Here is a 26,035-nt window from a genome sequence, read left to right as displayed (position 1 = left end):
AAAATAACAAACTGTGCAAATGTAGGGCTTCACAAACTTAATGTTAAAAGGTGTTGGGTGTATTTTCTTCTCCTTCTTTACAGTATCTTTGTAGAACAAAACCCTGAAGAAATCTACTAGAAATGCCACTGGGAAAACCCAAGCCGGTCATTATCATGATATTCCATAGCCCTTAGCATTTAAAGATAATTAATCCCGCCCCCCCCCCCCCCCCCCCCAATCTGATTACCCTCCCCAGGCTGTGGGAGAGATCCTCAGAAGCTAGGAATCAGGATCTTTCCCCCTTCTGAAAGGCCTCCTGTTGACTCCGGTTGGGATTTCATTGTCAGAGTGTGATGAATGCCACGTGGCTGACAGTGATTTTTTTTTTCCCTTGGTACATGTGCCATTTAAGTAATTAAATCACCAAGGCAGCCTGGGTGCAGAAACACCATACGGGGTTACAGCGTGCGAACGCAACTCACAAATAGTCCCCAGTTGACAAGCCAAACACAGCAAAGTTAGGGAACTGGGTGATTCCAGCCAGGCATCGCCATCCACTGGCCCTGCTGGGAAGCAGCAAGGGCATTTAAGGGCCCGGACACGCAGGCAGCCTCATCGAGTGTTCCACTCTGTTTCAAGGATTCCAGCTCTTGAAGCCTCCCCTGGAGCAAGGTATTGAGCCAAGCCCTCCGAAGCCCAGTGGAAAGGTTTGGACTGACTGGCAGGAAAACGGAGTTCTTTTCTGCGTGTGTTATGTGAACAGATGTGAAAAAGAAGTAGGTCAAACTGTGGGTGTAGGGATCCTAACTGGCTGTGTCCCTTTAATTATAAGGAACCTTTGAGAACTGCTGCTTTCCACCAGCTGAACTGTGAAGAGGAAAAAATAAAAAGTTCCTTGGAACAGAGGGATGGCCCTAAATATACCAGCTGGGACGCGGGTGCCAGTGTGTGGTTAAATGTCAGAGAGAACTGCTCGCTTCGGAGAGGGGAAGGATGAAAAGATTGGTATCAGCCTCTTAAAATTCTAAAGGTTTCTTCCTTTTCCAGCTGATGGGAGTTATTATTACAAGTATAAAGAAAAACAGAATCACTATTAAGTACGACTCAAGATGGATTTTTACGTCAAGGAGACAGTGGTGGGGAGGGAGATTCAGAACTGTGTCCAGTCCAAAGTTCTCCATAATCTGCAGCACAAATGTATTCCCTGAAGGATTATTCTCGGATCTTTCATGAGAGTTGTTGTTTTTTTTAAAAAAATTATTTATTTATTTTGAGAGAGAGCAGAAGCAGGAGAGAGGCAGAGAGAAGGAGGGGGAGAGAGAGAGAATCGGAAGCAGGCTCCACACCACCAGCACAGAGCCGTCACGACTCAGGGCTTGAACTCATAAACTGTGAGATCGCGACCTGAGCCCAAATGAAGAGCCGGATGCTTAACCGACTGAGCCACCCAGGCACCCCCTTTCATGAGTATTTAGAAGCAGAGTATAATCGAGCTCTGGCAGGAATTTGCCAGACCAGAGGCAGTGTGCAAATACTGTGAAGGTTTCCTGCTCTTTCCTCAGGACCCCTGACTAATAAGGTATGGAGACCAAGGGCCCTTCTGTTGTTAGAAGTAAAAACGACCACCTTTTCTAGATGCGATCCACCCTCTGCTCGCAGGAAGAAGTGACAGGGCCGAGAGGAGAGGCACAGCCTGGAGGCAGAGGCACACCGGCACTGGACTTCTCTATAGAAGTGTCCAGATCACAGATCACGGCTTTGCATTTTGCCCAGGTGCCCACGGAGGTGCACAAGGCCCTGATCTACCCACAGTCCGAAGAGGACTCGGGGAATTCAGGTGCGTCTACTGGAAATTTTAACAATCTGTCACCCAACAGTGGTCTGGAAACGTTCTGGACTCTGTGTTTAGGTTTGTCATCAGAGATTCCAATACTTCCATGACACATCTGAGTCTGGAACCAGCCGGTGCACACATGTCCATGACCTGTAGAGCTCTGCGTCCTGATCCTGAAAAGCCTGCATTTGGTAAGGAGCTTGGAGGGAAATGGGGCAAATGCTGTGTGTTGAGGGCAGGCCTTGCATAGGGTACGTTCTTCTGTCTGTTTCTGACCCGAGGCCTGAAATCCCAGCCTTCACTTGATTGCTGGGGTTTACAGCCCTGCTTCTCTCCTTCTGGGGCCTCCAAGTACAACTATTTAATGGGGAGAATGACAGCGTGCACTGACCCCATCATCATTTGGTGTGACCTGTTTCACATGGCGGCCTTTATCTCTCCTAGTCAGCTGAGATCAGAATATGGAAGGAAGGTGATTTTAACAGGGGTAGGATTTGGGGTGACTTAATGCCAAGAACACAGATTTACGCCCCGATTCCAGCTCTGTCTCTGCCACTCACCATCTCCATGACCTTGGGCAATTATTTCATTGCTCTGAGCCTGTCTCCTCACCTGTAATAATGTCTACCTATCTGAGAACTATCTGTTGCAAGGCTGTTATGAGGATGAAATTAGGGGTGCCTGGGTGGCTCGGTCAGTTAAGTGTCTGACTCTTGATCTCAGCTCAGGTCATGATCTTGTGAGATCGGGCCCCTCATCAGGCTCTGTGCTGACAGTGTGGAGCCTGCTTGGGAGTCTCTCTCTCCCCCCACCCCCCCTCTCTGTCCCTCCACTGCTCTCTTTCTTAAATAACTTTAATTTTTTTTTTTTAAGGATAAAATTAAGTGAAATACGTAAAGGTGCTCTGTAAGGTAAAAAGCACTGAACGAAGGCTAATGATTCATTCATTATTGGGTTACAGAGAAGCTGGAACAATGATGGAAGGTAGGTGCGTATCAGCTCTAGGGGAAAAAGCACAGAAACGGGCCGATGGAGGGCACTGACGTGGCCTACGATTTAATACTGTCTAGGGTCATCCATGCCCTGGAGGAGGACCTGAAACTCAGTTACATGGGTGAGACCAGGTGAGAGACGGAACTCTCATGGCTCTCCCAGGACTCCAGAGCTGGGGGGCGGTGGGGAAGGGGTGGGAACAGAGTGAAGACCCAGGCTGCCCGGACTTAATTCCGGGCCTTCTGCCAGCAGGCTCAGTGACCTTGAGTGAATTATTTAACCTCTTGGCGGGTCAGTGCCCTCATTTGTGAAACGAGGGTGGTATGAATGCCTGCCTCTGGTGGCTATTCTGGGGATGACATATTAAAAGAAACACAAAATCTAAAGTGTTTAGGCAAGTGGCTGGCACACAGAATGCTCTCAATAAAGGTTAATTATCCCTCAGAAAACTTAGCATTGGCACAGACATGTGGGAAGCCAAAAGGCTCAACTCTTTGAAGGTCCAGAGGTGGCAAAGGAGGGGTTATTGGGAATGTGAATCTTTCCTGCTTTGCAGATTCAAGGGCCAAGAACCAGCTCTTCTGTCGATGAGGAGCCTCACAGAGTTCCGTTCCACAGGGGCTAGAGGGAGCTCTCGTCTAGTCTGGTCCGGTCTCGTGGGCAGCCTGAGCTGGCAATACCCACCTGCCCACTTAATGGCACCCTTGCTCCCCAGTTCATCAGACACCAGAGGTTAATTGGGGCTCGGGCTCATTTAATCCATGTTTCATCTGTGGAAACTAATCCAGACTCAGGTGAATTATAGTTCAGGGCTAGAAGTCCATACAATGACTACTTTTTACCCTAAAGCTACCTCTCCAGGTATATTCTTCCCCTTTTCCACCGTGTCTCTCAGAGATACTTGGACTGATCTGTTCTGACATAAATATGCAAACAGAGTATCGCTGTACTGTTATCAGATGTTAGTCTAGTGGAAAAGGCGGCCCGAATGCAAAGGACTCTTCTGTAGGACTACGCCACCAGGTGGCAGGCCCAGCACCAGGTACGTGAATCGTTCCATCTCATTTATGGACAAGAATCACCAATCTATTGGCTATCTTTGAGATTTAATTTTGCCAAGTATGCAAGGTTTGTTTTCAAATGTGGTGCCCAGGGGTGCCTAGGTGGCTCAGTCTGTTAAGTGTTCAGCTCAGATCATGATACGATCTCATGGCTTGTGACATTGAGCCCCACATCAGGCTCTATACTGACAGCACAGAACCTGCTTGAGATTCTCTCTCTCTCTCTCTCTCTCTCTCTCTCTCTCTCTCTCCACCCCTCCCCCACTTGTGCTTTCTCTCTCTCAAAATAAACAAATAAACATTTAAAAATAAAATAAAATGCGGTGCCCAAGGTTGACTGACAGCAATTCCATACGGTTCTACTTACTATTTATTACCAACTGACAGTATGTGTGTGATTTCATTAAGAGCTGCCAGTGAGAGGAGATCAGGCTATAATTCTGTATTGTGAAAACCAGCACTGATGAGCAGGTGTTAAAACATCCAAATATAAAATCAGCATTGCACCCAGAGGCAAACAGCGTTACCACACAAGAAGACACCCGAATGGAACCTGGAATTCCACACAACTCTATGAAATTGCCCATAAGCACGTTTCTCTCCAGCCCCCCCCCCCACCCTTTCCCATCCTCCTTTTCTCTTCCTCCCTTGCCTTCACGCTCCCATAATCCCCTCACCTTCAATATTTCTCCAGGGGATTTAAACTGATAAATAATTACAGCAAACAGAAATTTAAAAACAGCAGTGAAAACACCAGGAAACCCTCATCTATGCAAATAAGGGGAAATCCAGTCCCCTCCATGGCTTGATCTTACCAGTGTATGACCAAAAGGCTTCTCGAAGATCATTTTCAAATCTACGTGTTAAAATTCTGAAATTCCTTAAGACGTAGGTGTGACATTTTAACAAGTAATGTGCTTTTAAACAAATAAGACCTAGTCTCTCCAGTATTTTTTCCAGTCCACTTATTGTTTTCCCAAATGGGAAATCTTACTCTTTTCTTTCATCCTTTTGGGAGAACTTTACAAGATGCTGCAAATGCATACTGCTAACAATAGGAGAGACGGATATGGTTGAGATTTAAATTGTCATAATCACACTTCAAAGGTTAACTATTCACTACAATAAATCCAGGCTCATGCCCCCTCTGACATTATTGCTTCATCTGACAAGCAGCTTAGCCAGCAAGATAGCTCTTAAGATCCACTTAGAATGAAAGGTCCTTAGAGCCCAATCTGAATGGAGTCTTCAGACTGTTTACAGGAAGAACAAATCATCCCTCAGAGATCTGAAAGGGTATTAAGTGCCTTGATTGTTAGATGTTTGTTTGAGATGGATATATATCAAATCTGGACTAAACTCCCTGGGCAAGAGCCACCAGTCTTTGGTCACAGAGGCTAGGAAGAAGTTATAAAATAAAGTTGATATAAGGGGCGCCTGGGTGGCTCAGTCGGTTGAGCGTCTGACTTTGGCTCGGGTCATGATCTCATGGTTCGTGAGTTCGAGCCCCGTGTCAGGCTCTGGGCTGACAGCTCGGAGCCTGGAACCTGCCTCGGATTCTGTGTCTCCCTTTCTCTCTGCCTCTCCCCCGCTCTCTCTCTCAAAAATAAATAAGCATTAAATTTTTTTTTAAATAATGAAGTTTACATAAAATGATGTAAGCTCAAAATGAAAGCTATGCCACACCTTGAGAAGACTTCGTTGTCACATACTAGCCATCCCGCGTTGCTGTAACACTGAAATGACTAAGCTCCCGACATGCCGGATGCCAGGATCCGTACATGCTGAGCAATGCCCAGCTAACACGCACACCCAAAGCGCTCTCCGCCAGCCTCAGCCAGAACGCAATCTGTTTTCCACTTGAAATCATACCCTTTTTCTACTGAAAAGCTGATCCCAGCTGATCTACTTTGGAATAAGCAGGGCGGAGTGTGTGTGTGTATGTGTGTGTGTGTGTGTGTGTGTGTGCGCGAGCTTGCGTGTTTACCTTCGGTGCTGGGCTTTTTCATTTCTTCCACCCTGATTAGTTTCTTTCTCACTCTGCGAGTGGAGCTGACCAGCTTGTGTAATCTCTTAAACTTCACCGACTCCTCAGTCTCATCATCCGATTGTTCTCTTGACTGGCAAAGAAACAAAGGGAAAAGTTAATCAGGTAATTGCCCCAGGGCTCTGCTCTGGCAGCAGGGTGCAGCCCGGCCTCCCCGCCAGTCTGAACTTGGGCAGTTGTGCAGCTGAACCTGGGGCGCCAGCTCCTTGGCCCAACAGGTTCGCGAAGCTCCACGTACCATCCTGAGGCCTAATTCACCGGAGCATCAGGCCCCTGCCCAGCATGCCCTGTGCTTGTCTCAGTTACTTCCCAGTCCTCTTAGGAGAACTCCGACGGGGCCCTCTCCACAAGGCTGGCCCCGTAATTCCAGTCCCGCTGCTGTGGTTTGGGCCCGGCTCTCCTCTGTCTGGCCCATCAGGACCGCTTAGCGTGGTCATCAACTACTTCTCCAAACCAAAATTCTGTTGACTTGTTCCAGTCCTCCCCCCAAAATCAAAAACAGCAGGGCAGGAAAAGGGAAGAGAAGCAAAAAGCCGCCTTCTATCGCGTTTGTTAGGACAGTCCGCCACATCTCAGCCATGCCTGCGGCCTCTCCCGGCTCCTTCTGAGAGCTCGCGAGGCGCGCGTGAGGACAGACCCTGCATTCCTCCACGAGGGACAAGGGAAAAAGCTGACCTTTTCAGCCATACAGCACAGCGCATATTCCCCAGCATGCCATTTCAGTTTGCAGCGACTCGAGTATGCTCAACCCAGCTGTTTTCCCTCAAGTATCAAACATTACAGAGAGAAAAAAAAATTCCCTCCGCAGCAGTGACCCCAGTGAAAAACAATCCTTTCCTTGTGAACAAAATGAGGTTTGCGTTTCCAAGTCAGCTCTAACGTCCAACATGCAGCTTCCTCTGTTTTATCGGTGCAAAATGTGCAAAAGCAAGAGAAGTCTGCAGCTTTTGGCCCAACAGGCCAAAAGGCGTGCTGCACGGGCCGGGTGCTCGGGCGTTCCCGGGGGGCGGAAGCGCACAGCCCCCCCTACCCCAGGCAGCTCGCGAGCAGCCCTGGCTGATCCTGCACGACCTGGCAACAGCCCTCCCTCCATTTCCTCCAACCTAGTTCACAGAGATGGTAAGGACAGGGACGCCTCATACAATCAACACAAAACAAAACAAAACCCACATCTCTGAGCTGGTCTGACATGAAGACATTCCCACCCCTCCTCCATCATCCCGCCTCCATCGACCATCAAATGGGGACAGTAAGAGTTAGCCGAGAAGAGTTCAAGGGTAAACAAGGTAGAGATACTGTGAATTACTTGGGCAGAAAAACGGTGCAGCATGTCGGGAGGCCACAAATATTTCTGTGGCACTATGGCACTACGTAAGCGATAAATACAACCCATTTCCTGGCCTCTGTCCTCCCCCTGGGGCTCCCAGCATAAGGCCATTGTACTTTCTCTCTGCACAACTGTAAGCAAACCATTCACCCACTGAAGAATAATTATTATAACCCATAAATGGTGAGTCATCAGGACAGGGGTGTTTCTCAGGCTTCCCTTCTGTGAACTGTATCCAATTTCTCTATAATTCCTAAAGTGTTACCTATCCATCTCAGAATTAAAGTGAACTACTGCTTACCTGATAATGAAGAACGGGAATTGGACCCCCAGGTAATGGGGGGTGGGGAAGGAGGATACATATACATTGCATGCTGGCCATTCGGCCTAATGTGTTTGGCCTAAAACTTAAAATGTAACAAAACTAAAATGAACTAGTAAGTAAGTACAGCTTCTGCTACATAACAGTATTGAATGGTATGAATTTCATTTATGCTTGGTTGAACTGTTGATATGTGATGAAATGGTCAGTGGTCAACCAGAAAAATGAGAAACTTGGTTAACCCTCATGCTGGGTCATCAGCACCCGAACAGAACCCTAGGGCACGGGATTACACATTCACACTGAAAATATTCTGCCTTTTTGATGGATCTCTAAAACTAAGCAATTCCAACAGAAGAAGAACCAACATTAGATTATAGTGGGACAAATCTAGAACATGTCTGTCACTCTCGTATTAAAAAATTCCGAAGTTAATGGGTGCCCAGGTGGCTTAGTTGGTTAAGGGTCCGACTCTTAATTTCAGCTCAGGTTGTGATCTCACGGTTTGTGGGATCAAGCCCCATGTCGGGCTCTGCACTGACGGCGAGAGCCCTCTCTCTCTGTCCGCTCCCCCCTGCTTGTATGCGCGCTCTCTCTCTCTCTCTCTCTCTCAAAATAGATAACAAATAGGGGCGCCTGGGTGGCTCAGTCGGTTACGTGTCCCACTTCGGCTCAGGTCATGATCTCACAGTTTGTGAGTTCGAGCCCCACGTCGGCTCTGTGCTGACATCCTAGGGCCTGCTTCTGATTCTGTGTCTCTCTCTCTGCCCCTCCCCTGCTCACACTCTGTCTCTCAAAAATAAATAAACATTAAAAAAATTAAAAATAAATAACATAAAATTTTAAAAATTCTGAAGTAAGTGTAAATGAAAAGAACAAAGATACAGGACGCTATGTTACAGAATGAAAATTAGTTTTGTATGTATACCTTGTACCTAGCTTGAGGGCTGCTGATGGTGGTGAGGGGGAGGGGTATGCCTGTGCATTCCACAAATATGTAGGAAATGTGCCATCAGAGGGAACTTTTGAGGGAGAAATCAAAATAGCTAAATCAGGGCAACAGAATTAAAGGCAAAAACCTCCTCCCTGAGTCCTACTTTCCTCCCCCCGATTCACCGGGGTGAAAAATAACATATTCCAGGTACTTATTTAATTGCTTTCACATGTTCCATCTAGTTTTGAGAAACAGGAGCTCTTTAGAACTTTGAACTGATTGTTATTTTTATTTTTCTAAAAAAAAATTATGAATATTTTAGAGGTGTTTGCCATTGACAAATCACAAATCACAACAACCAGTCACTTCTCATTATCGTGCTTTGGACACTAAACCAGATAGATGCAGCACAATTTACGTGAAGAAAAATGTCATCTATTTCTGTCTTTATGCTTTATTATTTTTTTTAAATAGAAAATCCCCCGTGAGTCAGCCTAGAAGTCACTGGAGTTGAACAGTGTATCCCAAGGATGCATTTTATTGATGGGGAGGTGTTGACTTCTCACTTCCTCCTGAGTCCAGAGGAAAAGGAGTTTGTGAAATATTTGCTTTTAAAAATTTGCCTCCAGCTGTTTTAACATAGACTGTGCATAAGGCATGCATTTCACTTAAACTGTTAAATAAAGCTTAAATTCCTCATTTTCTCATGTTTCTCCTTTTATTTATTTTTTTTTTTTTAATTTTTTTTTTTTTCAACGTTTTTTATTTATTTTTGGGACAGAGAGAGACAGAGCATGAACGGGGGAGGGGCAGAGAGAGAGGGAGACACAGAATCGGAAACAGGCTCCAGGCTCCGAGCCATCAGCCCAGAGCCTGACGCGGGGCTCGAACTCACGGACCGCGAGATCGTGACCTGGCTGAAGTCGGACGCTTAACCGACTGCGCCACCCAGGCGCCCCAACATGTTTCTCCTTTTAAATAAGCATATGCCACTTTCCAAATGCTGAAAATAACTTGTGTCTTTTTATTCAGAAATTACACCCCCAGAGATGAGGGTGTGAAAATTAAAAAAAAAAACACCTATTTAACCGTATCTGTGTATGCACGCGTGTGCACACATTTAAAAGAAATCTGTGCACCTGGACGAACTCTCATAGAAGGAAATCTGCAGTACATATAAAATGAATAGTCGGCTCTAAGAAACAGACCCCTAGAATTACACAGAACTACTAGAGAACAGGTTCTAAATAAACCAACGTAAAAAAGAGCAGTGTATGTTTATGCACCTTGTAACACGAGGTGGTATCTCCTCCTCTCCCTGCCCGGCCCCAGGTCACAGTCCTGAAGTAAACTTTAATTTGCTCATCTTCTAAATGAGAGAGTGAAAACGCAATCATCTGTATAAAACTCCTCACCTCCCAACCTTAGCAGAAAAAGGCAATTAATTTATTGTACCAAAGGAGGCGGAGGAGTGGATTTACGTTATTGTAAACAGAAGCATTTGATTTCCAAGCCTCTCCATTGCGGATTTTTCCACCAGAAAGCCCATATGGCTCAACTTTTAATTACTTTGGCTAATGCTATATGTAGTAATTCTGTGGTGAATGCTTAAGTGTTTCATTGCTGGTTTCCATGGCAACATTACATCAGATTACAGACAGCTGGCTCCACAGTTTTAAACCATAACAAATTGACCAAGCCAAGGCACAAAACTAGAGCTGCTTTAAAGAGACAGTGCACCATTCGCCTGCCAGGGTGCTGAATGAGGGGCCTATGGGGCCCACTTGGCAGGCCAAGGAGGGTGGAGCCTCCTTCCTTCTCAGCTTCTCTTGGAACATGTGCATCCTTGACACATCTGCAATGTTCTAATGGGAAAGACATGGGGCCAGCGTGGAGGACTTTTCATAACACAGCTACGCAGAGGAGGATCGGAAAAAAAAAGGGAACACAATTAATAGCATCTGTAGACAGAAAAGTGTGTGAGTCGAGCAAACGGAACGGCAGCATCCCGCGCTCTCCAGCCCGTCCCTGCAGGTGGGTAACAGATACTTCACGGCGCCCCCCCCCCCCCCCCCCGGAACAAACGGTTCTAGCAGCTAAGGTGCACTGTGACAAATGCTTTCCAAAAGCCACGCGGCACAGTGTTGCAGGCGCGGGAACACTGTTCCCTAATAAAAGTTAAACTGAACTCGCAAGGAGCCACCCGAGTCCCTCTGGGGGCTGCTGGAGCCCAGGGTGAGCTCAGGATTACGACTGTGCCTTTTGCAGAAACAACGCTCAGCTTGCTTCCCCGGCTCTCTCTCGACACCCAGCCCACTGTTGCAATTAGCAGCCAGACTAAGTCAGTTTATCTCCCCTGGAGACAGACAGACAGACACACACACACACACACACACACACACACACACACACACACACACCCCGCTATAAGATATTTAAGCATTTCTGAAATAGTCTGAAATCGGAAACGTATTTTGCTTGTGAAATTCACACAGCAGTTTCTGGTCGACTGGGTGCAGAATCAAACAGACGCTTCCATTTCCCAGGTCTGCACTGCCAGCGGCGTTAACCGTAAGGGAAGGAAGCGGGTCGGCTGCAGCTTTATGAAAAGCTGCACCAGGCAAGGCAGTCTGCAGTCCAGTCCTCCGCACTGAAAGCCTCCACGATGACAACTGGGCTCCAACCACGTACACTCAGTCTCTTGAGAATCCCTTTATTCTCAGATTAAAATCCCCTTTTCTCCCCCCAGAGCTATGCCTTATTGGGTGAGCGTGCTGGGAAAGAAGGCTCGGGGTTCCATAGCAGGGAAGGAAAGAAGGGAAGGAGGACAAATCTCGAAGAAGCTGAACAGAAAAGAGGAAAGCATCCTAGCCGGGAGCAGTCAAAAAAGCTTTTCCTTGCAGGGACAGAAAGCACATTTTCCCTTTCACGTTAAACACATCCAACGAACTTACCGGCTTCGGCATTTAGCAGGCCTAAGGGGCAATTTCGAGCACGTCTGGTCCCCCCGCCCCCTCCCCACGTTGAGCGCGTCTTCACTCCTGTTCCGTCAACTCTGTGATCTCAAAGTGAGGATCAGGCACTCCTCAAACATGTTCCTTTGGAGTTACATGATCAGACAGGCTCCACCAGCACGGCTTAGCATCCGAAGGAGGAAAAAGTGAAGACACTGGGTTCAATTAGCTGCTTTCTGCCTGCTGACTGATTCCCCAGTTACTTGCTAACTGCATAACTTGTAAGAAAGGCATAAGTCATCAGCTCTAAGCAAATCTCCTATTCACCACAAGGAAAAAAGGGAGTGTTGTACGTGGCAAACAATCCCTGTTTTCACTGACGAAGGCTCCCTGACCTCCCGCTGGCCTCCAGTTCCTTAATTACTGTCTATGGAATTCCAGAGAAAGAAAAAAAAGGACGCGGGAATCTGAGCAAATCCGGGACAAGGACTAACCCTTACAAGTGACTGAACTTAAAAAAGATCTCTTTCGCAGATACTCCTCCAACATCCCCTGAAGGGAGTAGTCTCGATTGAAAATAGACACCTTCCAATGGCTATTTTTGAAATTACTGAATTAAAACTTGTGATTTTGGTTTTCTTCTGGACTTGTCACTTTCGATCTGTCCCCGCTCCTTCTTCTATTTTAACTACCCAAGTCAATGTAGGAGAGATATTTCCTGTCCGGTGATGCTTCTAAAACTGTCTTACCCAATTGTTTCAATAATCATTTCAGAGCAGCTGGGGTTCTCTGGTCTTCTAGAAATGTGTGCACGGGGACTGTGTCACAAGATGATCATTTAATTTTCTCAGGGGTGTCTGGGGAGTGACGGGCACATGCTGTTACTTAAACAGAATATCATCTGAACAAGACAGGACTGAAAACCCAGGTGGAGTCTACGACGTGGGTTACAAGTCATGTCTGTATTTCAGGAGTAAATTCAGCCACTTGGGTAAGTCATGTGTTCCCGCTGGGCAGTCTGAGCTGTCCCCAGTCCAAGGTGCCTCTCTCCTTGTTGGGTCTGTATGTATGTATTATGCAAGGTTACCTCGCTTGGCAGGACATCTCGCGTGCGTGTGCGCGCACGCGCACACACACACACACACACACACACACACACACACACACACACCCTTTTTACCACGCAGCAGAGGTCCCAGCCAATGCCACAGACCACCAGAACCCCATCTATCTCTTTGTCCTGGGTGTCTGTCCTTCGCTCAGCCCCTTTGGCGTCTCTCGCCCTTCAACAAGAGCTGCGTGAATCCCCTCTCCCCCAATTTTCTCCTCGGAAGTGTCTCCTCCAACCCCTAAAGGGATTTCCCATTCTCTCTCCCCATGAGGGTTTGCTGCACCTTCCCCATACTGCCTCGCTCTGCCCATACACTCACCGACACCCCCTCCCCCGCTGCCTCCTAAGGGTCCACCTGTGCCACCCACCGTGGCAGCTGCTTTTGCGACATCATGTTTCCGACACCCGTGTTTACGGTGTGCTCGTAATTCCCAGGCACTGGGCTAATCTTTACCCATGTGACCTCATTTCCCAGACGGTCAGCGGCAGAGGCAGAATCTGAAACTTCATGGTTTGGCTCCTGCACCTCCAACGTGCACGTGAGCTTTCTTCACCCGAGACCGCCAACCACGTTGCACGCAACGTTATGCTTAGAGTTCCTTAAAACTGTCAGGAGAAACCCTCGGCTGAATTTCCCTGCTGCTTGGTGCAAACTAAGAAAATGCACATGCCCCATGGGAGCGGGGTAGAGGGAAGAGGAAAGCCGAAGGCCTTTGGAGCTAGAACAACCTAGAACAATTCGACAACTAGACCTAGTTGAATTTCCAGGTCCTCCTGCAAATCACTTCACATCTCTGGGTCTTCGTGTTCCTCCATGCACATTTGATCCAGTAACATCGATCTTAAAGTGTTGTTTTAAAATTTGTGTGTGTGTGGGGGGGGCGCCTGGGTGACTCAGTTGGCTAAGCATCCGCCTCTGGATTTCGGCTCAGGTCATGATCTTTGGTTTGTGTGATCGAGCCCCGCATCGGGCTCTGAGCTGGCAGCACAGAGCCTGCTTGGGATTCTCTATCTCCCTTCCTCTCTGCCATTCATTCATTCCCTCTCTCTCTCTCTCTCTCTCTCTCTCTCTCAAAATAAATATTTAAAAAAACCTTTGTGTCTGTACAACCTACAAGTGGAGCTCAGTAAGTGCTTACGACACCTGCAGTCTATTGCTGATTGGAATCCAAACAAGACCAATTTTAATTCTACCAAACTGCTGTTGTAGGGGCTGTGTAAATAGCAACGGCAAAGAAAACATGTGAAAACTAATGATGTGGCCACCATTTGAGGCTGGGTCTGAACAGGCTGTTCAGACACAGAGAAGATTCTGAGCCGAATTAGGAGCTGGAACTCTGAACCTGGTCAGAGGTAGGCTCAGGGCCCCTTCATGTCACCCGTGAACAGCGTCTGCTTGGGCACGTTTCTTAATTTCTCCGATTTATAAAATAGGCGGTGATCAGCCTCCAAAGGAGATCCTGAGTGTGAGGCCTAGAGCCTGGTCGGCAGCTCTGGATGTCCTGTGAGATGCACAGGAAGCCGGGCCCTGACTGCACCAGGTTCTGTGAGGGGGGTGGGGGAAGGACGCATCCCTGCCCATCCTCTTGGTGGCCTGGTCCTCCTGAACCCCCTCCCCCGCCATTAGCTGTCACTGATACGACTCTCCAAGGAGGATTCAGATCTTTATGGAGGTCCTCCATGTTGGGCACTACGTGGGCATCCAAGACCGCTCGTCCTTTAGAAGACGGGAAAGTCCACAGGGCCACGTCCGTTCTCCCTCCTTACACTCATGGTGCCCGGTACACGCCCCACCCACAGTGGGTCCTCGGCAAACGTGTGTGTCATCGATGTGGAACGAGAAGTTTAGACTCTCCGGCCCTGTTGTTCCCAGCCCCTGCTGTGGGATCTGAGTCAACTGTGGGATATTTGAGAGACGAGGCTGGGCCAGGCCACCCTGGGAAGCTTCTTGGTGGAGGGCAGTTCAGTTGGAAACCAGGGAAGAAGCTTCATGAAGGAAGGGCATCGCTGATCCTGCCCACCGGGTGGTGGGCTTGAATGTACTTAGTGCGCAGGAAGTGTGCAAATTTGCTGAGAACAGATCTGAGCATCAGCCTCCCATTCTAAGGAATGGTTCCTTAGGTCCTCAGGGCAGAGTCCAAAGGCCTTCCCGTGGAGTGTGGGACTTCGCAGGGTTAGAGCCCTGCCCTGCCCCAGCTACTGTGGGTATCGATGCAGACACTACATGGAAAGGCCTCTCATAGCGTCTGGTTCTCATCCTTCGACCCCCTCAGAGCATCGCTAATATTCCATCTCGCATGTGCCTGCACACCTTCGCACTGGCAGATTCCTTTTCTGGGAATATCTCTGCCCACCCCATCTCCTCCTACCCATCCTTCAATATTCAGTCCATAGGTCATCTCCCTTGGAAAGCCCTCCTGGCTTTCCTCTTCTTCCAGAACCTGGGTGGCTGAGAGCACACACAGTCACAGGACTCAGCCAAGTATATGGTAACCACCGTATCACTGAGGAGACCGGGGCCACGGTCCTACTCGTTTCTACGTCTGTATTTCAGTAAATGTTTATTTCTGACTACACGTGATACACTTTCAATTACAAAATGCGGAAAATGCAGATACAGAAGGAGAAAAAGAAATCACCTGAACCCTCCCACACTCAAAAAATTAGTCGTATTTTGGTTTTTATGCTCCTGCTTTTGACACACACACACGTGCATGCACGGGTGCACACCCCCCCCCCCCCACTACATACCCTTAGGTTTCTATGTTTTGTTTGCTTTTTATAAAAAAAGTGCGACTTTGTGATCGTTAGCTGCCCCATCTCCCACAGTCACTACCAGGGTCCCCACGCCCCCCTCACGTGAACACACAGGAGTAGAAACAAAGGGCCTGATTCCAGCCGCTACCCTCTGAGCCACACCGCTGCCTCTGAAAGTTTCCTTTAGAGAAACTGTGGAGCCCTCAATGGATACTGTTCAAACAGTTCTAAAATCTGCTTTTTAAATTTTGAACATTTTTCTTATGTCAACAAATAGCCAACAAATACAATATATTAAGGATTCAGTGGTATTCACAGAAATATACCCTAGTTTTCTTAATGCCCTGAATCATTAGACAGTGGAATGTTTCCAATTTTTCAAGATCATAAACAATACTCTGATGAACTTCATTGTCAAATTTCTAACACATCTAACACATTCTTCTTTTTAGAAAAACAATTAGATTGTGGAATTGGTGGGTAAAAAGATGGACATAGCTTAAAGTCCTTGGATAGATATTAAAAATTTGGTCAGATGAAAACAGTGTTACTTTTTTTTTTTTTACTTTTTTTTTTTTAACATTTATTTATTATTGAGAGACAGAGAGACACAGAGCATGAGCAGGGGAGGGGTAGAGAGAGGGGGAGCCTCAGAATCTGAAGCAGGCTCCAGGCTCTAAGCTGTCTGCACAGAGCTCGACGCGGGGCTCGAACCCACGAACTGCGAGATCATGACCTGAGCCGAAGTCAGTCGCTCAACCAACTGAGCCACCCAGGCGCCCCGACACTGTATTACTTTTAAAGCTCACAAGTTGTGTAAAAAGAGTGCCTATTTCCTTACACAATTGCCAACACTCAACATAATATCTTTTTACACTGAAGCAATTAAAAATAGTGTCTGTGTCTGTGATAAATGGATATTTTCTGGTTGAATTCAATGGATGGATGCCTCCAAGGAGTTGAAACAGGAGTGAGTGGACTTTACTGGGGCTGCAAAGATTGCAATCCGCAAGTCTTGGGGGAGAGAGAGCCCACACAGAGAAGTTCAGAAATAGGATTAGCGAGAGTAGCCGTGAGGAACCCAGAAGAGGAACAGAGAGACACAGGCATTCAGAAGTGGGAGAATTGGGTGCCTGGGTGGCTCAGTCAGTTAAGTGTCAGACTTTGGTTCAGGTCACGATCTCACAGTTGGTGAGTTCGAGCCCTTCATCAGGCTCTGTGAGGACATTCGGAGCCTGGAGCCTGCTTCGGATTCTGCGTCTCCCTCTCTCTCTGCCCCTCCCCGGCTCATGCTCTGCCTCTCTCAAAAATAAACGTTAAAAAATTAAAAAAAACAAAACAAAACAAAAAACATGATTGAACTCACCTTTGGCGGGGGAAACTGAGACATGTTTCACTGAGGGGAGGAACACTCGCTGGGAGGCTGGGGGCATTTCTGTGTCCCTCCGGGATCCTCGAAGGCCAGTGTTTAGATGGCCCCAAGGCCTCACTTCTTTCTGCCCCCGCGGCCTTAGGGGCCTGCCTCCTTGGACAGGCAGAGAGTCGGCTGCCGCTGTTGCCCTTCTAAACAGCATGTGACACCGATCAACAGCAGCTTTCCGGCCCTCCTCTTCTCCAAGCCTGATTTCATAATCTCTCCAACATGCCTGATCATCCTGTGCTGGTCCAAAAAGTGATGCATTCAAGGTCACTCCCTGCCTTGGGGGCAGCACATTGGCTCCTGCCCGGTATGTTCAAGATCAGCACTGATGAGTACCTGTGATCAGTGTCCAGCCGTGGCAGGGGCCTTCTGGTCACAGCCATCGGTTTAATGTGCTATTCTTCACGTTTACAAAAAAAAATTAGTCTCACTCTCTAAAGAAGTCGGAATTACATTGTGAAGTGTTTATGAGTTGTCAGAGTAACTACAGACAATATGAAACACATTGTGAGGTTTTTTTCCCTCTGTTTCACAAAGGAACCAGGGAAGGACTCATCTGTTTAGTAAGAAATATTTTGCTCATTAGCTGGTGACATCATTGCCCTCTGAAATTAGGAGATTTTTGTCAGCATATGGACGAAAAGAGGAGATTCCATTCTTCTCCCAGAGGTGCAGTAGAACATAGAAATAATCTCTCTGGCAGTTCCAAAATTAACTAGTTGTTGCCAGATTTGAAGAACGAAGAGGAAGAGGAGAAGAGAATTCTCTGATGCTTTTATTTGTAAAAAGGTATGTGAGAATTTGAGGTAATATTACCCTCCTCCGGGGGTGAAGGCTTGTCAGCACTTAATTCACTTATGAAACTATTTGAAGAACTAACTATAAAACCAAAGGAACAGCAAATGGATGCTACATTCCACAATAAATTCTATTCTTTTTCTTAAACGCATGAACTCTGCATGTCTTTGAATCCCCTCCAAATAAAGTTGCTAATTTCCCCAGAGGAGGAGGGAGAAAACAGAAGACTTCAGGAGTCCTACAGCCAAGTGTAGGGAGACTCGTCCCAAGTCTTCAAGTTGCCACGGACCAGAGAAAACAGCTTTCCTTCTTCTCAAAGGGGCCGTCGGGGAGGAGAGAGGTAAGTGGAGGAAAGAGAACTGAATTCACCCTTTACTCTGTAAACGTTTGGAAGATTTTTCTGCCCGGGACTGTGTCACCCTGCCCAGAGGCCAGACAACCCCACTGTCCACATAAGTTAGCTGAGCTCAGGTAAGACATGATGGGAAGGCAGTCAGCCACTTATGAGGTCCCTCTGTTAAGACTGGGGTTTAAAAAAACAAGTGGGGTAGCGTTACCCAAAGCAAATCTACGGTGTCGGGCACACTGAAGACTGAAGCAAAACACCAAACCCACTCATTCTCAAGTGCATTCAGTTCTCACATAGCCTGTGCCATGGAAAAAGGATGATTCAGAACCGAACTGCCAAGGGGGGCAATTACATATGCATTTGAGGCTCTAGTTTCGCGAGCTGATAGAAGTCTTCATCCCAAAAGCAGTAAGTCTCCTAAGGGATTGGGTGGTGTTTGCAAAGTCACATTACTTTTATGGCATCTGAGAGCGACTGATTCATGGATCAGGCATGATCTTCTTGGACAGGGCTGCCAAACAACCTTGCCTAGGCACATGACGATGAAAAATACAGAAAACTGATAGAACCTACATGGCAACGGGGGGAAAGGTGTGGACACCGATATCTTTCCTCCAACCAAAACTTCGGCCGCGGATCAATCAGCACAATCGTCTCTTGAAGCTGGAGGCAGATGGGCTAATTTCACCTCCTAGAGTCACCATCTATCCCCTTAACATAATTATCCTTATGTTTGGAGAATAAATAATGAGCGAACTTATTTCAATGGAGTTGCTTCCACAAGCAAATTTACTTCCAAATTGAAGAAATCTAGGCTGCATCCCTGGAACAGAATCATTGAGAGCTAGAAAGGCGTTGTTTGTGGCCTCTCCTTGGCTATCAAGTCATGATGACTGCTGAAAACCAGACCACAGAATATCCTTCCCACAACAACTAGCAAAATGAGTAACAGCCTCCAAAAAATGAAATTGCTGCAGACCAGCAAAAAAATATTCCACCAAGAGCACCCAAGCAAGGAAACACACATAGTCTAACACACTAAGCCTTAAAATAAAATTTCATGATGAAGGGAAGAAACAAATTTCTGAAGACCCAGGAACAAGGCCCCACTTCTCTAAAAGCCAGACCAGTGGGAATCTTGAGAATTATCCCAAGGAACTTCAAAATGTCGAAGGAAGTAAACCGTGTGGCCTTCCTTTTTTTAATTTTTTGATCTAGGACCAATGGAAATTGCTTCAGGAGAATCATGTGTGAAAAGATGGAAAGTTCAGTAAGGCTGATGCGGAGTGAAATAAAGCCTCTTAGATATTCACCGGAACTGGAGACATGAATGAAAGGCAGACTGGTTTTTCTCCACACCAAGTAGGATGAAATGAGATGCAGCACAATGACCACAATCTTTGGAGAGAGAGAAGGCAGAGCCCAGGTATCCTAGCAAAGACCACATTCCACCTCAGGTGGGTATCCCCACTTCTCTGGCCATGACATCAGGCTATAGCAACAAAAAGCATGAATGGACCACAAAACAAAGCCCTCAACTGTAGCTGGGAAGAAGGGAAACAATCTATGGTCAGATAGCATGACAAACAGGTCAAAGAGTAATCTTCATTATATCAGCACAAACAGAAAATCTGACCTGAGCTACCCAAGCATGATCAAGGTCAAAAGAAATATATGACCACTCCTCAAACCAACTTATAGCAAGGGGAAAAAAGAGAGAGAAAAAGCATGGAAGAACTGAGAGATCCTATCTTTGGATCCTGTCTCCCTATCAGAAGAAAATACAACTCAAGGTGCAGGAAGAAATTCCTAACAGTTGCTTCACTCTGTGAAATAATAAGAACATGAATTCAATTAAGACTTCAAAGACAAGAAATTGCAGTCATAAGGAAAGAGAGGACCGAAATAATCTATTATAGAACCAACGTATAAGAATGAACAAAGACCCATAATCTATACCCTACAAGTCAAAATACTGATCTAGAGAAAAGCTGTATTATTTAAATCCATTTCCTCCCATGGTCCAAGTTTTAAGACTGACCCACCTCTTCACCTATGCTCAAGCCTCGTTGCTACCTCTACCTGACATGTTTCTCTTTCTTCTCCTGGTGAATTCTTATCATTTTTTAAAAAAAATTTTTCACATCTATTCATTTTTTTGAGAGACAGAGCACGAGTTGGTGAGGGGCAGAGAGAGAGAGAGAGGGAGACACAGAATCCGAAGCAGGCTTCTGGCTCTGAGCTGTCAGCACAGAGCCCGATACGGGGCTTGAACTCACAAACCGTGAGATCATGACCTGAGCCAAAGTCGGATACTTAACCGACTGAGCCACCCGGGCACCCCACTCTCACTCAGTTTCAAACACCTTCTCTGGGAAGGCTTCCCAAACTCTCCTCACTGGCGCCGAATGGATTTTGTGTGTATATTTAACACACGAGGTGGGAATATGCCAAATAAGCCCCCAGCCATGCTATCCACTGTCTCTCTCTCCCTCTCATATACAAACATCTATGTATAGGGACTAGTACGTAGTAGGTACTCAATAGTGTTTGCGCAACAAAGGAGTCAAATGATGCTCAAAATAGCATTCTTTCACCTGCGCTCTGGGTCAAAAGGGCAGGGAATAAACCTTTTAGGAACTAATTATGCAGTGTATATTAGCATCATACCAGGAGTAGAACAATCAATAAGGGACGACAGAGGGTGTGATAAGGTACAAAGAGGGAGAGGAACAAGAGACAAGGAAAAGAGAATAAAGGGATATTCCTACAGACATTATTCTGTAAATAATTAGAATTTGGTTGTATTAAAATATCGCTTTCCGGGGCACCTGGGTGGCTCAGTGGCTTAAGTGTCGCACTTCGGCTCAGGTCATGATTTCGTGGTTCGTGGGCTCGAGCCCCGCATCGGGCTCTGTGCTGACACCTCGGAGCCTGGAGCCTGCTTCGGATTCTGCGTCTTCCTCTCTCTCTCTGCCCCTCCCCGCTTGAGCTCTGTCTCTCTCTCAAAAATTGTCTCATTATCAGATGCTGAGTTTTGATAAAATGGGTAACTGGCAACTTAACATTCAAATGGACTTGAAACAAAGTGATGAGCAGCCTGTGACTTGAATGAATTAGCTTAGGCTAGAGGTGGCCCTCGGGCCAGATCCGACTCTTGAACCACAGCACGGGCCTGTATCTCTCCAGCCCATCCATTGTAGAAGATCGGACACTAGGGCAAATGAGTCAAGGAGGGATTAACACGCAGTAAATCTCATTAAACAAGTGATGGAAATCCTCTTACCCCAACCTCCCTGAGGTTGCTTCCAAAAGCAAACTAAAAACTAAAACGCCGCTGAACCCAGACGGCGTTACAAATATCTTTACTTAGATACAATCAGCTAGCCGGGGAAACGGGGTATGTCCTCTCTGGTATTCCTGTACTGGGTTGGACGAATAAAATGCCATTTTATAGGTCAAAAGCTAGACACTCCAGTTTCATCTGGCTCACCCTTCCAAAAGAAACGACAGACCAGAATGTATCCCAAAGCCGCCCTCAGTGTTAAAAACAGCGACCCTCGGACTGCGTAGAACCTGGGTATTTTGCCATTGCTTCTTTTTGCCCGCGTAGCCCTTGATATGCTAAGGAGGCTGCGCAGGTAGCGACCTCAACTCTCCGTAACTGTACAGACCGGTGAGGAATGCGCTGTGCCTGGTTAGTCTGCCAGGTGCAGGGAGCCGAGTCCCCAGTTACTTCTGGGCCCGCCACGAGAGCGTTTCCACTGCGACACAGGCGTGACACAGGCGCGGAAGCCCACGGCCACACGCTCGCTGAGGCCTCCTTTCCGGCTTTGTTCAAAGAGGGTGATCTTCAGGGACTCACGGCACCGCGCGGCCCTAGGTAACTGCAGGACGATTAACCGCTTATTCTTCCCAAACAGTGATCCTACAGCACACGAACCCTGAAATCCTATCGGACCCACCCCTAAACCCGCTTACGGCGATACCACCTTCTGAAGCCGAAAGTAAACCTGGTTCTGTGGTCTGGTGAAAGCGTAACTAAGTGAACGCGCCCTAGCTGCCTGGCGCTTGTTCTGACAACGCCAGCCCATCGGCTAGCCTGAGAATGACACGTTCAAAGAGTACTTTCGGGGGAACTCAAAGTATTTCAAGAGGAACAGGGAACCGAAAGGTAGAAGATCTCAGCATAAACAGAAGCTGGCATTCACCGGGTGTTTACTTTGGGCCGTGAAATTCTTGCGACGCCTGTAGGGGATACATACACTCGTCCAGGTTTCCAAACGAGAAAACAGGGCACAAATCGGTGAATCAACTTTCCCACTGATGCGGAGCTAACAGGTGGTAGAGCTGGATCTGAACCCAACGCCCGCGTCCAGCTTAACGGGGTCCCTCCCCTAAGCACGCCGGGCCAGCGCCTGGCTTTCCTGGCAGGGGGAGCCTCCTTTCTGGCTTTGTTCAAAGAGGATGATCTTCAGGGACTCCTAGCAAATACACGCCTCAAACTTTGGCCCCTTTCCCAGGGAGAAGGCTGGGGATGGGAGGGCGGTGCGGAACAAATGACAAGGAATCATCTCAGCAGTGGTTCTTGGTCAAGCTTATATGCAGTTAGAACAAAATTCCTCTTGAGGCACCTGGGTGGCTCAGTGGGTTAAGCGTCTGACTTCGGCTCAGGCCGTGATCTCGAGGTGCATGGGTTCAAACCCTGCATCGGGCTCTGTGCTGACAGCTCAGAGCCTGGAGCCTGCTTCAGATCCTGTATCTCCCTCCTTCTCTCTCCCCTCCCCATTCACACTCCATCTCTCTCTCCTCCAAAAATAAACATTAAAAAACAAAACAAAAAACAAACAAAAACCACAACTTCTCTTTCTTGAGAGACTTCACTAGGCGTGCTGCTCCAATGGGCTGAGTTTTATCTCCTGGACTCAAGCTGCAAGTCTAAAGAATCATTACTTTTACCCTTCTAAAGAGAATTTTAATATGTCCCTATTTTACTATCATTTCAGTTTCAAACTCACTTTTAGTGAAATTAAGAGTAGTATATTTCTTCCTGTGCATTCCCACCCAGCCAAATAAAAAAGAAATTTATAGAAAGTATCCATAAAGGTCTGAATAATCATCTGAAGGCTTTAAGTATGCATTAAAAGACCAGAATCAATAAGTTATTTTTAACATAGTTCCATTTAGAAAGATTTAGAAAAGTGGCCATTATGCTGGCACAATGGAACACAGCACGGTATAAAGAATTGCGGGTATCTGTCCCAGGGATGCACCCTATAAATGCCCTCTGGCCCATTATTGGTGGGCAATGTTGCTCTTTTTCCTGATCATATTACAAGTCAAGTGAGTAAAACTCTTCTGTGGAAGAAATAAAGAGCTGAAGCACACATCCAACCAACCCGTGTTCAAGCCCAGCTAATAGCAACAAGCAGAACCATTTTCTAGCCCCAAATCCAAATTTATGTTGCCAATTAGCATTCTGTTAAGCTGAAACCCATATATTAAGAGTTAGGGGGAAAAAATGTCTCTAGGAAAAGAGATACAAAGAAAAAAAATAGGAACACCACTAACAGCAGCCAGTTTATTCAGAAATGTAAGCTATTTTTATGCTTGGAATCTTCCCTTTCTTAAATTTCCTTGTAAAACACCAAATAGGAGGGAAAAGATAGTATAAGGAAGTCAACCATTTTCATGGGAAAACCTTTACCTTACCTATAATGCCAACTCTAATTCTGTGGTATATGTGAATCTTCACGTAGTCTATTCATCCAATAAATATTCACTCAGAGTCAGCAAAATATGAAAATCATATGTTCTTATAATTGCTAGGAGTATTTAAAGGTGGGAGAAAATTTTGTAAATTCGACATGTGTTGTCATAAAAAAGAAAGTCTTCCTTAGGGTTCAGATTTCCCCAAGTGAGGAAGCTAATGATATTGATTTATATTTTCTTCTAATACCTTTGAAATATAAAAATAAAACTTCTGATACATTTTAACTTCTACACATTGCCTAGAAGTTCACCCTAGTAAAAGAAACATATTCAAAATAAACAGATTAAGATAGTCAACTGGGTGGCTCTGTTAGTTAAAGCATCTGCCTCTTGGTTTTGGCTCAGGTCATCTCATGGTTCGTGGGTTTGAGTCCCTTGTAGGGTTCTGTGCTGACAGCACGGAGCCTGCTTGAGGTTCTTTCTCTCTCTCCCTGCCCCTTCTCCACCCTCTCTCTCTTTCTCTGTCTCTCAAAACAAATAAATACACTTAAAAAAAAAAAAAAGACAGCCAGGTTAAAAAAAAAAACCAATTAAAAAAAAAATCTGGTTCAACCCATACTATCAGACTCTAAAAAGGAGCATCAATATAGGACGTCCCTTGAACGAGGACAGATCAGTCTGTTCCTGAAGGGGCCGCCCCATGTGCATGGGCTCTGTTTTCCCACCACATTCTGTGTTAAGTGATTGAATTGTTAACCTTTTCTTTGGCCATAATGTAAATCAAGCCATTTAGCACAGGAACCATTAAACAAGTCACTTTGTAGAATGCTGTCTCCTGGCTTTCCGCACATTATCTTTTAGAAAGTTCTAGTTTAGACTAAGGCTGTGGCCATCCCTCCTTTCAAAATATCAGACCCAAATCCTCTGGCTTGATGTTAGGCAGGTGAAATGACTCTGAAAAACCTAAGTAAAGCCTGTCTGGCAGTAAGGGACAAGTTTAGTTTGTAATTTTTAGGAAGCCCCCAAAAGATTTAATGGTCTTGCATTATATGTGAACCAAAACATCTCATACTATGGGGATATTTTAGTTGCGACCTTAAAAGTCCTCAATCACTTAAAATAGTATTTTGTAAAATGTGGAAGAAGCGACCGCCTGACGTTGTCTCCGCTGCCCAAACTCTGGAGCTCGGTTCAACCACACGGCTCTCCCGTGCCTCAAGCCAGGTCAGCCTCGAAATCTATCCAAAGCCAGAATGAAAGGCTATAAAGAGACGCACACATGGATGGAAGGTGTTATTATACCTCAGCTGTAACATTACACCACTCTTTGCACAAATACTTCCCAACTCAATTTCCCCCAGTGTAGATCAATTCTAAACCGATGGCTTGCTTTACCAAATAACTCACTTCACCCAACGTTTCACTACACTTGCTTCACCCTAGTCAAGAAGCTCCAGATACAGAAAGATAATTCCAGGCTTTTTCTGGAACACATGTTGTATCAAGAGAAACCAACAAAAGGGACGAAAATAAATGTCTGCAATGGACTCTAGGAGCTCTCGTGCCTCACTGTCCCCGTTGTTGCTTTAGTTTTTCCTCAACATCATGTATTTTTTAAAATAACTTAAATAGCATCATAATTAAACAATTTACAATCTGACGTTTCTTGGAAAGACGTTTTACCGCAAATGTTTTCATCAATATGTAAGAACCAAATATAGATCACCAATGCTTACCTACCGATTTGTAGAAACACAAAAATTGTGATTTACTAAAACTTGCGCCTTGAGTAAAAAGCTATAAACCCCAGGTGGATGAAGAGCATGATTTCCTTGAACGTCATCTTAACCGGAAGGTAAATTGAACCTCAAGGCATAAAGTTGAAGGCTTAAAATGAGAACTCTTAACAACCTTCCCCTCACAAAAGAAAATAAAATTTATCAAAATAAAATAAATTAAAATAAATGTCCAGATATTTAACAGGGAGTCAAGTTAAGTACTCAACCAGCAACTTTTTTTTTTTTTTTTTAAACTCTAACACTCACAACAGAAGTTTGTTATTAATGAAAAACAGCAGAGAACACATTCTCCTCTGGCAAAGAGAAAGCTATTTTTCACTTCCCCTGGTAACTATCTTTAGTACTTTACATTCTTGGAAACCAGGAATGTGAATATGGATTTATTGTGGAGCAACGCTCAATTATCTCATGTCAGTTACGGGGGTGGGGAAGCCTATGAAATCAATGCAAATGAAATCCTAAAGCACGGCAGGCATCAATATAGGCATTGAGGTCGGGTGACAAAGGGCTTATGATCCCTGAAACTTTCATGGCCTGGACATTCCCGACTATGGCCAGTGGGCTATTTACATCTCAGTATGGAAAAGAATCAATGGAAAACTGAAAAGCCTTCGCCCTTGCACAAAAGATAATCA

General features: G+C 46.0%; 1 protein-coding gene across 6 annotated transcripts in view; it reads right to left on the bottom strand.

The window, feature by feature from the left end:
* SASH1 (SAM and SH3 domain containing 1) overlaps positions 1-26,035 on the bottom strand; it is a 316,969-nt gene that overhangs the window by 41,853 nt on the left and 249,081 nt on the right. For 4 of the 6 annotated variants that reach the window (XM_042940041.1, XM_042940040.1, XM_042940043.1 and 1 more), the window contains one exon: positions 5,858-5,990. In XM_042940041.1, the coding sequence (XP_042795975.1) occupies positions 5,858-5,990 (133 nt within the window). Of the gene's footprint in view, positions 1-5,857; positions 5,991-11,454; positions 12,025-26,035 lie in introns of those variants that run through there. The other 2 variants (XM_042940044.1, XM_042940045.1) reach the window with 2 other exon arrangements.

Source organism: Panthera leo, chromosome B2, assembly GCF_018350215.1.
Source record: "Panthera leo isolate Ple1 chromosome B2, P.leo_Ple1_pat1.1, whole genome shotgun sequence".
In the NCBI taxonomy this organism is placed as follows: Eukaryota; Metazoa; Chordata; class Mammalia; order Carnivora; family Felidae; genus Panthera; species Panthera leo.
Note: the sequence above shows the minus strand (reverse complement) of the source record. Positions and strands in the feature narration are given on the sequence as shown.